The 13,772-nt window shown below is 40.0% G+C and overlaps 1 protein-coding gene across 3 annotated transcripts in view; it reads left to right on the top strand.

The window, feature by feature from the left end:
* LOC131220893 (probable LRR receptor-like serine/threonine-protein kinase At1g56140) overlaps positions 1 to 4,618 on the top strand; it is a 48,286-nt gene extending 43,668 nt beyond the window's left edge. Inside the window, exons 22-25 of one of the 3 annotated variants that reach the window (XM_058215803.1) lie at positions 738 to 969; positions 2,874 to 3,024; positions 3,933 to 4,360; positions 4,532 to 4,618. In XM_058215803.1, coding sequence (XP_058071786.1) covers positions 738 to 969; positions 2,874 to 3,024; positions 3,933 to 4,238 — 689 coding nt within the window. In that variant the 3' untranslated portion in view covers positions 4,239 to 4,360; positions 4,532 to 4,618. Of the gene's footprint in view, positions 1 to 737; positions 970 to 2,855; positions 3,025 to 3,932; positions 4,361 to 4,531 lie in introns of those variants that run through there. The other 2 variants (XM_058215804.1, XM_058215805.1) reach the window with 2 other exon arrangements.
* Positions 4,619 to 13,772: the final 9,154 nt, after the last annotated feature.

Genomic DNA, 13,772 nt, shown 5'->3' with positions numbered 1-13,772 from the left:
AAAAGGTACTATGCACTCGACCTCACGAGTCCGTCCCATGAGGTCGAGCTGTGTGGGCCCCACTGTGATGCGTTTCGAACATCTACCCCATTAGTAAGATGCATCATTCCATCATGGGCCTGGGTGTCAAAAATCAAGTCAATCCGTGACTTGTGTGGGCCACACCGCATACGGAAGTGGGGAGGGGCCGTGCACCATTAAAACATTCATAATCATTTTTTGGGCCCGTTGAGATGTGGTTTGCAAATCCAGCCCATCCATTATGTGTGTCCCACTTGGATGAGGGTTCATACCGAGTTTCAGTAGCATTCAAAACTTAGGTGGGCCCCACCAAGTGCTTTTATATGTTTTAACGGTGTCTTCACATGATTTTAGATGGTATGGCCCACCTGAGTTCCGTATACGGCTGATTTTTGGGATATCCCATAATTTAGAGGGGACCCATCAAATGTACGGTTTTGATGGTCGACACACATCACTATGGGGCCCACACAGCTCGACCTCACGGGAGCTTATCGTGAGGTCGAGTGCATAGTACCTTTTCCCTATATATATATATATATATATATATATATATATATATATATATATATATATGGAAAGGTAACATTGGCCAGGATTGAACCCTGGATCACCGACACACATACACTCTCTGCCGGCTCATCTAACAAGCGGGAGACATATCCATGAGAGTATTAAACATCACGTCCAAGTAAATGCATGTCATTTCCTTGCAGGAGACAGTAAGTTGCATCTAAATTGGCCCACCCGCTACAATATATGCTTGGGTACGGCACGAGGCCTCACTTATCTCCATGAGGAGTCAAGGCTCCGAATCATACATAGAGATGTCAAGGCCAGTAATATTTTGCTGGATGCTGATCTCAACCCCAAGATTTCAGATTTTGGTTTGGCCAAACTATATGATGATAAGAAGACACACATCAGCACACGGGTTGCAGGGACATTGTAAGAAAAACTCAATTGTTTACGTTCACCTCTCTGACTTAACAATCTGTTTGGATGCTCAATTGGACTAAATTCTAACAATCAGTTTATAAGAAATGATCATAGTGGGATGGCTGTTTTAAATAATGAGTAAACACAAGGTGCTTGTACATCATTATGAAAGGAGTAGGGGGAGGCTCACTTTAATAATTTTCACTATAGGGCACAATCTAATGTAGCAGGAATGTGTGAAAAGATTAGGAGAATATCTGATGAGGACATCACGTCACGTACACCCTTGCGTACGTATCAGAGGAGGAAGCGGGCCACGCCGATTTCCCTGTGGCTAGGCGAGTACCCGTGATTGTATTGATGACCCCATGTACATGTGCGGGCATCTGGAAGACCCCACACTGGGAAGATGCACATGTGCTGCTTTATGGAGTGATCAAGACCATTGGACCGGAGGGACGCGACGATCAGCCCATTGGATCGCATGGATCACATGATTGGGCCATTGATCGTTGATCGTCCACATCAGTTTTAGACTTTATCATATTTTATGATTTAGTTTTTTATTATTTTATATTTGGACACATTATGGATGTTTTAGTTGATTTTATTTAGACTAGGGCTATTTTTGTTAAAGCTCATAAGACGAAAATTTTTGTAAAATTTGAAACTTTTTGGATCTATAAAAAGAGGAGGGCGTGTGACATCTCCCTCATTGAATTTCATGATAAAAAAGAGAAAAGCTCTTGCTTTCTTTTCCCATCTTTATGCGATTTGATGATACTTTCATGCGATTTGGAAGGAAGATTGGTGTGAGGCTAATCTTCATCAACGGAGGTGCGAGGTTTTCATCTATCTTCACGTCATCTTCTCTTTTCTTCCACATCAGGGTATTTTCTTCAGATTCTTAATTTTCCCATCCCAAATCTTCGTCTTCTCCCAAACCTAACTTTTCCATACCCATCCACAATTCAAGCCCTAACCAACCTAAACCCATCCTCCCATGCCACACGTGCGACTGTCCGGCCACACGTGTGAAACCCACCCGCCCCTTTTAGTTTCCCGTCATCATTATATCAAAACCCCTTTCTTCCATCCCCGAAACCCTAACCCTAAACCTAAATTTCCTAAATTTCTTACTTTCCTAAATTACCAAAACCCTAATTTTCACCTTAGGTTGTATTAGGTTTCCTATTTTGAGATAGACTATATCCTATACTAATTGGATGTTCCTACATCCATTAGATCCTAGTTTCTTTTTATTTAATGATTTTGAGTTATGATGTTGGTAGCTTGGGCTAGGATTATACATGATTTTCATGATATTTGTGATGATTATAGCGATGTTTGTGTTTTATTTATTTATTTATTTATTAAATATATTAATTCAGTTAGTTGATCTCACATGTTACTCAGTTCATGCATCGGTCCTGCATCAGTATCATTCTCTTCCTCTATAATAAGCCTTGAATCTAGAAAGATTTTAATAAAAAATCACTAAAAATGATGGTAAAAGTGATTAGGATGAGAATTGTTCCTTTCCTACATAATTGTTGTGGCTTACATATGCCTAGATTCCTGAAATTACCTAAAAGAGTAACATACTAAAAGAAGTAAAGGACTTCTATGCTGAGTCTCTCTTAGATAACTCAAAATGGGCTTTGAGTTATCACAGAACTTTTTAAACCCTAAAATGGCCATAAAATAGCAAAATCATAACTTACGGATCTGAAGGAGATGATTTTTGACATTTGGTGTTTGGTCATCATATCATTTAAAACGGCCATCCCACTTTATCATTTCTTATAATCCGATTATTGCAATTTAATTTAATTGAGCATCTGAACACATCCTAATTTTTTCATTATGAGTTTCTTTATATTTGGAACCTTGAGCTTCTTGAATTCTTGAAGTGGTTATCTTGCTCCGGAGTATGCCTTGTGTGGACATCTGACGGAAAAGGCTGACGTGTTTGCATTTGGGGTCGTCATACTTGAGATTCTTAGCGGAAGGCCAAATACAAATACAAGCTTGGATCAAGATAAGATATATATCCTTGAATGGGTATGACATTTTAATCATCTTATAGGAATCAGAGTCTGTAGGCCGGTAATTCAATTCTTTCATTAGGATGTACATGTTATGGGCACATATTTGAACATGCACATGCAATTTGTAGAGATATGTTATCTTGCTTACAGTGTTGCATGTTCCTGTGATTAGCTTTCATTGGTTATGAATCAAATGATTGTCACTGAGGTTGTGTTTGGAAGCACTATTGATTCGAATCACAATTATGAATCGAATAAAGCAGAAATAACAAAATTGAAATTTCCTTGGCATCATAATGAAGGTTTGGGAACGAAAGCACAATGGTGTTACTTTCAAGTTGGACTAAAAAGATCTGTAATTGCAATTTAACCGGATGGGGTCTCTGAGAAACCTCATTAACTTGCTTTGTTTTTCCATTTTGATTAAACTGAAGCCTGGAATTCAATTCGCTTGTGCATTCAAACGCAATTGAAGAGGAATGCAACATGTAAATGGGCCAAACACAAGCATCCTATGCATGCCGACATGGGATATGTGTGCTAGAGCTGGGTCATCAATCGAGTGGATTCTGTGGAAACTGTTTCCTAGCCTAAAAATCAGGCCAGCCCACTTTTCAGGTGGACCACAAAGGACAGCCAATGGTTTAAATTGAATGCATGAATGGCCTACAGTGTTCCTGCCTAATGAACAGCCCATATCTCTCATGCATGTGAGACAAGGGCACATGTGGGGTGTTTCTATTTTGCGTTTGCACATGCACGTCTACAAATTAGCATTGCCTTACTCACAAAATAATGAATTTTCTTCATAATTCAATCACTAGCAAGCTTTCAATGATTGATTTATGGACATAAGATTGATATACCATTACTTTGTCACTCATTGTATTACTAATATCTTATCATTCCATAATTTCTTAGGCGTGGAATCTACATGAAGCTAACCATCCATTGGAACTGATCGATCCGACACTATCCGAATTTGACGAAGGAGAAGCACTACGAATGATTGGAGTAGCTCTTTTCTGCACTCAAACATCACCGATGCTACGCCAGCCCATGTCCCGTGTGTTGGCCATGCTGTTAGGCGACGTCCAAGTAAGCAGTGTCACATCGCGGCCCAGCTACTTGACATTGTGGCAATTCAATGACTTAACCAGCTACATGACCGACTATATGTCGGGAAGGTCTATGGGAACAATGACGGATGGCCAATGTCACATGTAGAACAATTCGACCTGGTCCATTCATGTGGATCACTCACCTATGCCCCCATCTGTGCCCACTCAGCCATTTTTGCAATGGATCATTGGAGAAAGAGAGATCTGATCGACTTCTATTTGGATGTTTGTCTTTTTTTTTTTTTTGGGTTAGCTCGTTAGTACACAACCATGTCAGTACACACACACTCCATGTTAGCCACCCCTGCTAGGGATCGATACCAAGAACTCAAGTGTTGAAACGAGGTATCTCCGCTCAGTCTGCCAGTTGAGCTATGGATCTGGGTGTATTTGGATGTCGAATGTATCTTATCACTTCCTTGTCACTGCTCGCCTCTGCCCTCTCACCGCTATGTATCCTTGTTCGCATCTTATATTTGGATGTTGAATGTATCTTATCTTGCCATGTATATGTTTCATAGTTCAAAACCCCAAAAACTCAGCTCGACCCCACGTCCAGCCAGGTTTGGTTGACTCTTAACACTGGGTCGAATCTTACTTGGTTCAGCTTGATAATAATGAAATTAAGACTGTATTAAATGTTCTCATTGTTAAATGATACAAATATCCAAAGCCGATAGCAGGTGCATTAGTCTTCCACCAGTTAAGAACCTTCCCTCTGTTGAAGGAGTTGACTGGTAAGTGACTCGGACTCGACTCAGTATGTGTCGTGTCAACTCAATAGAGTCTGACTTGACAAGTCTCTACAAAACTCGGCCAAGTCAGACATGATAAAGAGTTTCTGGCAGACAGCTTGATTTCTCACTGAGTCGAGTTAACTCAGCTGAGTTTGGAGTGAACTCCACAAGTATTAAACTATAATGTGTGCCTGTATGTAAATAATAGCTCTAATACTCGCCGACTTGAAAGCTAGCCGAGTCAACTCAACTCTGCGGGATTTGACACAAGATGAAAACTCTCATGTGGGATTTATATTCAGGTACCTTCTACAAAAGGTTTTTAAAAAGCTACCTCATTAATCAATATAATTGTAGTACTCCACATTATTCCACTAGTTGGTGGCTCAGGTGAGCCCCACTTATGTTTATGTAAAATCCACCCCAACCACCAGGTACATCACCTTATTTTATGCCAAGGGCCTAAAAATCAGCTGTCTATGATTCAGTTGGCCCATGTGATTGGAAATAGTATACATCGCAACATTCACTCTCTAAACTGACGTGAATTGTAGATTAGTATGATTTCCAAGCCACAAGCCTAAATTTTTGCATGGAATCTAATGGTCCGAGTGGATTTCATATAATTATCATGGTGAGCCTTGTAAAAATTAACTATGTACATCTCTCTCCTAATTGTTCACTTTGTGTGTGGCCAACCAGAGTTAAAAGTCAGCCTGAATTTTTTATTTTCTTTTATTAACTGGACGTAAGTATGGACTAAATATCTAGTGGTCAGAGTGGATCTTACATAAATATCTCATTAGGTATTGGCATCGTCAAAATAAAATGTTGTTTCCCGTACAATTTCCTTTTTATTTTTTCTCTCTAAATTATCTGTATTGTTGCGGAGGGACATCTGGACTTGTTGTTTGGTGGGTCCATCATAGTGTATGTGATATCCACTCCGTCCATTACATGCGTAATGTCAGTTTAGGCCTAGATCCAAAAAATGAAGTTGACCTATTATTTAGGTGGGCCACACTGAAGAAAACAGTTGGGAGTCAGGTGTGTATCCTTGATTTTTACAGGGCCTACCATGATGATTATATGAAATCCACTCCAAACATTCGATGTCAGACTAAACTTAGGCCCGATGCCTAAAAATTAGGTCCATCCCTGAATCAGGTGAGCCATACCAAGGAAAAGAGTTTGGAGGACGATCATTGTCCTGTACATTATTTCCAATCATGTGGTCTATTTGAATCACGAATGTGAGTGATCTTTGGGCCCTTCATCTAACACGAGGTGATGCACTTGATGGTTGTGGTGGATTTTACATAAACATCACACTGGGGCCCACCCACCTTCCGCCATGCTCACCCAATTGGCATTTTAAAGATAAAGCGACAGAAGGAAATGGAATTATAATTATTTCGATTAATGAAATGGATTTTTGAAAAAGGCACAAGGATGTCAATTCCGTATTAGTTATGTAGTCACTTGTAAAATTCCCTATATGGGGGAGCGGGTATCTCAGAGCCCCATACTAGCACTTGAGGATTTATGTGTAGCCCATGTAGCAGCCAAGGTTGCATGAAGATTCTTGATCTGAAAGGATGAGCTTCTGATCAGTTATGCATTTTAGGAAAGTAAGGATTTTGATGCAGCCCAACGTAGTCACAATGGACTGGAATGAGCTACTTAAATACACTGACATCAAAATAGTATCTCATCTTAAATATAACTCTGATTGAGGTAATTCAAATCCAAATTCAACGTTGTTGAGTCTTAGCTTCGGGAAAAGAAGCCAGGAAAAAGGAAAATTAAAACCCGATCTTGATCTCAATGTATATAACATCTTCCTAAAGCAAAATAGAAATTTCTAGGCCATGCAAAATATTTCTAAAACGTAATAGAGTTGCATTGTTTTTATTTTTATATGCATGCTGCATAGTCCCAAAGCCATGCGTCTCGAGAGCGACTCCCAAATACATCAGCCTTTTTCTATTAAATACCCATGCATGGCATACTCCAGTGCAAGGCAGACACTTCAAGAATATAAAGATAGCAGTTCCAGGTATTTCAATATAAAACAGGATCCTGTAGTAAGAAACATAGGTGGCATTTGGATGCCCAATAGGATTGAACGGAAGCAATTCAATTCAACAGCGTGAAATTGCCAAATTAGAGCACCATCCTAAGATTGTTTTAGGTCCAACTTCAACTCATGCATTGGCAACTGATGGTATGGTTGTCATCATAAATTATAAAGAACCACTTCTACTTTGGTCATTCCTTCTTTACCGAATTGAATTAACTATCCAAACGCACCCTTAAGAATATCAAAGTAGCTGTTTGAAGCACTTGTACAAAAACCAATGTTGCATGATAAGGAATTTAGGCTGTGTTTGGAAGCTCAATCGACTTGCATTACAACAATTCAAACCAAAGTGGTAATTTCCAAATTGTGCAAGCTCCATTTATAATGACAAACCAACCCCAAGATTGAAATTATGAATGGAATGGATTTTGTTTTGGTCTTTCGTTCTCAATTGAATCAGACCAATCAAGCATCCAAATGATCTGGTCTGTTATTGCAGTTAAGGCCTGGTTGTGGTATTGCAGCTGGAATCCTCATCAGAATCAGCAGGAATTGTGTTTGTTTGGTTTCAGTGTCGAGCTTTGGGTCTGGTTTGTGGGAGGAGTATCCGCAAAGCACGGGGTTTCTTGTCTCGCTGTTAAATTTCATCCAAAGTGGAGCAGAGCTGGGAGCTTCTTCTTCTGTTTCGTAATTTGCAGTTTGATCTCTGATACTTATTAGTCTTTGTATCAGCAAGCTACTCCCACCCCTAGTAGGCCTCGCCACGTGAGGTCTGCAAGGGCTATTAGCTCAGTGGTAGAGCGTGCCCCTGATAATTGCCTCGTTGTGCCTGGGCTGTGAGGGCTCTCAGCCAAATGGATAGTTCAATGTGCTCATCAATGCCTGACCCGGAGATGTGGATCATCCAAGGTGCTAAGTCATAAGACCATGTATGGGGCTGACGCCTACCCAGGGCAGGAAGGTTAAGTTGGTGATGTGGATCATCCAAGGACCATGGGGGCTGACGCCCGCCCAGTACTGCAGGAAGGTTAATGAAGTTGGTGACCTGATGATGACGGGGGAGCTGGCAACATGAAGCCCCGGTGAGCAGTGGCCGTAATTATAACAGTCCTAAGGTAGTGAAATTCCTTGTTGGGTAAGTTCCGACCCGCACAGAAGGCGTAACGATCTGGGCATGGTCTCGGAGAGGCTCGGTGTAATTTCAGGTTTGATTTGTAGCAGAGTGCAAAGCCATTGGTGGGAGTGTGTTTTGGCTCAATCAAGGATTAGAATGCCATATCAGGCCTGGGTTGTTGCAGCAGCTTGGTTGTTTCGCTGTGAAGGCTGGTTTTTGGTTTGCTTTTGTGGTGGGCTGCAAGTAACTCTCTCTCTCTCTCTCTCTCTCTCTCTCTCTCTCTCTCTCTCTCTATATATATATATATATATATATTGCATGGTGTTGATGTTCGACACACATCACATGGGGCCCACGGCTGGGACCCGTGGTCCCTGGCCCTACCGCCCTCCACGTCCCAGCGCAAGACGCTGCGTCGTCCTTGCAGCAGCAGCAGTGTCAGCTGCTGTTGCTTGTTTATATATATATATATATATATATTTGAAAACCATTTTTGTGGTTTTTCATATGTGGGGCCCACATCAAGTGAATTCACTCCAGCCGTTGGATTTCAGGGCCCAAGACAGATCCATCAACCCAATATTCAATGTATTTCTGTGTGCAGAAACATCAGGCGGATTTTTAACGGTAAAAGAACACAATTTTCCATGTTATTGCCTGTCAGATAGTCGGATTGGCTTCATTTTTCGGCTCAACGCTTAAAATAATATGAGGAATGGAATGGATGGCATGGATTGGACCCATACATCAAGGTGGGGCCTGCATGAGCGGCCCACTCAAAAGCTTAAATATATATATATATATATATTTGTTACAGTGAGTACAACCCACTGTCCGTTCACACTTCACAGAGACCGTGTCCAGCGTCCAGGGAAGCTGGACGGTTTGGGATACAACACATATTCGAGGTGGGTCCCACGTGAACGTGGCCCACTTGGTCAAGTGATATTTGTGTTTTCCCATTATTCAAAGGGTAGGGCCCATATGGCTTAGACGGCCATAGGGTCCATTTGATGGACGGTTTGGACACCACATACACTTACTAAATGGGCCACAAAATAAAGGAAGGAGAGAGAGAGAGAGAGAGAGAGAGAGAGAGAGAGAGAGAGAGAGAGAGAGAGAGAGAGAGACGTGATGATGGAGGGACCCCGACACTATGGGCCTTCCCTTGCATTCAATCATACATCAAGTGGGTCCCAATACATGTGGGCCCACCAAATCAATGATCAACGATGGAGATTCTTCTCCACCCAAAATGGATAGTCTAGATGACCTCTTTTCATGCAAGGAAAATAAACATTATGATGGGGTCCATGGAGAATGACCCCATCATGGAATAAGTATGAGAATCAAGGTGGGCCATTGGCCACACTTAGTGTCTCAAAATGAGATCCATACCATCAATCGGTAGGCCTCATTTGGCCCATCATAAAAACATGAAAATTTAGCATATAAAGCACCCACCATTCGATCTTCTTGGTCCATCGGAAAGCCGATCTCCTTGTGTCTCACTTTGATGGTGGAAGATGAGAAATGAATGGCTAGGATGAAGGATTTTGGGATGGGAAAGTGGGCCACACAAATGCACTTTTTCTCTCCTTAGAAATGTTGGACGTCAACAACTCTTGCTAGCTTGGAAAATGTGTAGAGAAGGAGAGAGAGAGAGAGAGAGGGTTGTAAGGGAGAGAGAGAGATGGGTGATGGATGTAAGGTGAGTGATGGGTGAGGTAAGAGATTGGTTGACTTTGGGGTTTGCTTGACTTGTGGAGAAAGAAAGCATGGGTTGCTCTTGTACTTGACATGAGGTGATTGATTGATTGATGAGACATGATGTAGAGATTCTCTTGGGATTGTAAACGTGCGGTATGTTTCCTCAAACTGAACGCGGGCCCACATCTCTCGGCCAGGGTATCGGGTCAGTGCGCGAGTTGCGGCGTTGGAACCGCGGCGACGGTGCGGTCGCAATGGTACAAGTCTTGGATTAAGCCGACTCAAATTTACAGGATATGACCTATGATCGCGCGCAAATATCGATTATACGTCGCGGATTGCCAGGCTTCGACAGGAAGGATCGCGGGAGTCAGTGGAACAGTACGGATTAGGATACGGGCCTTACAACTAGTTTCTTATAAGTACTTTTACTAGTAGACGCGATATCTGATTCATTAATTTCCTCTATTCCCATAGATTTAGATTTCACAGGGAATAAGTTCTTAAAAACTCTGCATCCCTAGCTTCTATAATTGTATTAGGATGTAGAATATTATCTTCAGTCTTAAAAATTATAAATCTGTAAGCTGTACTATTTTGTGCGTACCCTATAAATACACAGTTAGTTGTTTTATGGCCTAGCTTTCTTTTCTTAGTTTCAGGCAATCCTACTTTAGTAAGACACCCCTACGCTTTAATATATTTATAACTAGGAACATGATTCTTTCAAAGTTCGTAAGGTGTTTGTTCAGAAGACTTAGAAGGAATCCTATTTAGGATATAATAGAAGACAGAATTGCTTCTCCCCACATATTTGAGGGTAAGCCTGAGCTGTTTAATATAACATTCATCATCTCCTTAAGAGTTTTATTCTTACGTTCTGCTATTCCATTTTGTTATGGTGTATAAGGAGCTGTAGTTTCGTGATTATTACACTCTTTTCACATAATTCTCTAAATTGAGAAGATTCATACTTACCACCTCTATCCGTTCTAAGTCTTTTAATTTTTATATTTAACTAATTTTTAACCTCAGTTTTATACTTAGAAAAAACATCTAAGGCTTCACTTTACTCCTTAATAGATATACTCTAGTGAACCTAAAGTAGTCATCTACAAAAGTTATGTAATATCTTTTTCCACCTTTAGACATGTGATTTCTAAAATCACGTAAGTCACTGTATATCAACTCTAATAGAATAGAGGATCGTTCTATTTGTTTAAAGGGTTTTTTAATGAATTTTAATTCTACGCATGTTTCACATTTATCGAATTCTTCATTAGATATATTAGGTAATAAACCTAATTTTTCATTTTCTTCAAAGACACTACATTCATATGACATAATCTACTATGTCATAGATAAAAGGGTTCAACGATATAAATAGAACTAGATGTCTTCTTCTTATTATAATTGGATACATTTATAATGAATAAACCATCACTATAGTATCCCTTAACAACCAAAAGTTCCATTTTTAGTCATTACAAGCTTATCTAAATCAAATAGTAACTTGACACCAACCTTATTGAGGAGCGAACCAAAGACTAAGTTTCTTCTAATGTCAGGCACATGTAGGATATCATTCAACATTAAAGTCTTTCCAGAAGTGAGTTTCAGAAGTACTTTCCGTTTTTCTACAACTGGAGATATTATAGCATTACCCATGAACACCCGTTCATCATCTCCTGATGCTTGGTAGGAGGTAAACATGCTACGATCCTTGCACACATGCCTAGTTGCCTCAGTATCTAGTACCCACTCCAAGTTGTTTATAGAAAAGACTTCTTACATCACAGCTACTACCATGTCAAACTCATTGCCTATTTTTGTAAGATTATCTTGTGGCTTATCTTTGTTTTTCTTAATCCTGCAGGTTTTAATGTGATGCCCAGGCCTTCAACAGTTAAAGCAATTTCCCTTTTTCTTGAATTGATTATTTGCATTCTTATTTTTTTAGTCTGTATTCATTTGCATAATGTCCAGTTTTGCCACAGTTATGACATTTGTCATTTTTCTTAATATTTTTCCGACTTGATTCCACAAGATTCACCTTTGAATTTATCTCATTTTCATTTTCTTTTTAATCTCTATTTCTATTGGCCTTTTCTATTTGTATGTATACGATAGTAGTTTCTAATGAAACACCGTTCTTTTTATGTTTCATTTTATTCTTATACTCTTTCCAGGAGGGCGGTAGCTTTTCTATCAGCACTCTTGACAGAAACGCTTCATCCAACTTAATGCCTTCTGTCGATAGTTCATGAACTAGATTTTGAAAATCATGAATCTGATTTGTGACAGGTTTATCATCTGTTATTTCATAATGAAAAAAATTAGCGATTGCATATTTCTTAGCGCTTGCATCTTCCAGAATATACTTCTTTTCCGAAGCAATCCATATGTCTTTAGCAGATTCGTAAGAAACATACACGTCATATAGTTCATTGGATAGAGTTTAGAATATAATTTTTACAATTATTTTCATTTGTCACTTCAGTTTGATTTGCTGGATCTATAATAAATGATTTAGATAGTATGTATGAAACTTTAAGGGTGGTCGGTGTGAACATCAGTTTTTGTTTCCACCTTTTAAAGCATTGTTTAGCGAATGGTTCGATTTTGGCTAACTCAGCAGAAACATTTACTGTTATGGTGGCCATAGTCTATGTAATTCAACAATTCAATTTCAAGATTGTTAGAATATTTGGTTGAATTAAATAGACTATCAAAAATCAAGAACCAAAAAAGAAATTAAAATTTGAAAAAGAGGACTTATTGAATTGAGTCAAGGTGTGACGTGAGTCACTTGGCTTGAAATCGAATTTGCTCCCCTTAGACAGTGTCCCAAGTGCAACAAGTTTCTAGAGCAATCGACCTCCAAGATACAACGACTATGACCCGGTCCCAGCGGTGTACTCACTGTACGCGGGCTCGAACCACTTGCAGTTTAACCCGAAAGTATTAAGTTAACTCAACCAAAATTCTTAAACTAGAACCAGAAGAACAGAGAGAGTTTTATAAGAGGAGAAGAGAAAAGTTTTTTTCGTACTTTAGAAACTGGAACAAAAGTCCTTATATAGACTCCGAAGTGGTGCATTAAGCACCCCTTTGAAAGGGTTAGGTCTATTTGGTACACTCGCGCCCGCACTCACACCCATGCCCATGCCTAGCCCGTCACGTCGCGTCGCATCGCGTCTCGCATGTGCACACAGACATGGACTTGGACTCGGCATACCCGCGCGTGTGTGGTTAATGACATAGATTAGAGCTATTAACATAACCCCCCACAGGACCAAATTCACATGCCCTTTGAATGGGGCTCAAGCCCCAAGGGAAAAAGCTTATCTTATATACAAGATATTTTTCTCTGTTAAATCCAATATGGGACAAAACCACAACTCAAAATCAACAGAAATTTCAAATGTGGTGGGAAACCAAAATATTTAAAATTCCTATTTTAATATTAAACTTGAAACAAAATACAACAGATTTTTCCTTCGATCCGATGATCGAAGATGATTCGGATGGCTCATAGAGGGCTTGTGGGTCTCACAAATACAACGTCTAGTGAGCTCCTCTCAGCAGTTTCCTTTTTGAGATGGTTTCTGTAATGCCCCGAAATCCAAGGGCCAAGCAGGAACTCGGCTCTTGAATTCCCGAGTGCCACGTGTGCCATAATGGGCCCCATATGCAATTGTAAATGAAGTATCCTGTGGACAATGTAGAATTAAACCCAGCAGTGTAACAATATCTCATACAGAAATGTCAAGTGCTACTAATAAAATAAACATCCAACATAAGACGGAAATGTCCAAAATAATATCCAACTAAGGATATAGTCCCATCCATACAAACAACCCAAAACGACTAAAGCCCTGGCCCAGTCCCACGATCGTCCACCAAACTAGTATGATCCACCAAAGGTCTAGAAGTACGTCCACTCCTCCTTATCGTCTACACCAATATTTTTCAGTGCATCCAGCTCCAGTATCC

The sequence above is a fragment of the Magnolia sinica genome, chromosome 12, assembly GCF_029962835.1.
Source record: "Magnolia sinica isolate HGM2019 chromosome 12, MsV1, whole genome shotgun sequence".
Lineage (NCBI taxonomy): Eukaryota > Viridiplantae > Streptophyta > Magnoliopsida > Magnoliales > Magnoliaceae > Magnolia > Magnolia sinica.
This window is presented reverse-complemented; position numbering and strand designations above follow the sequence as displayed.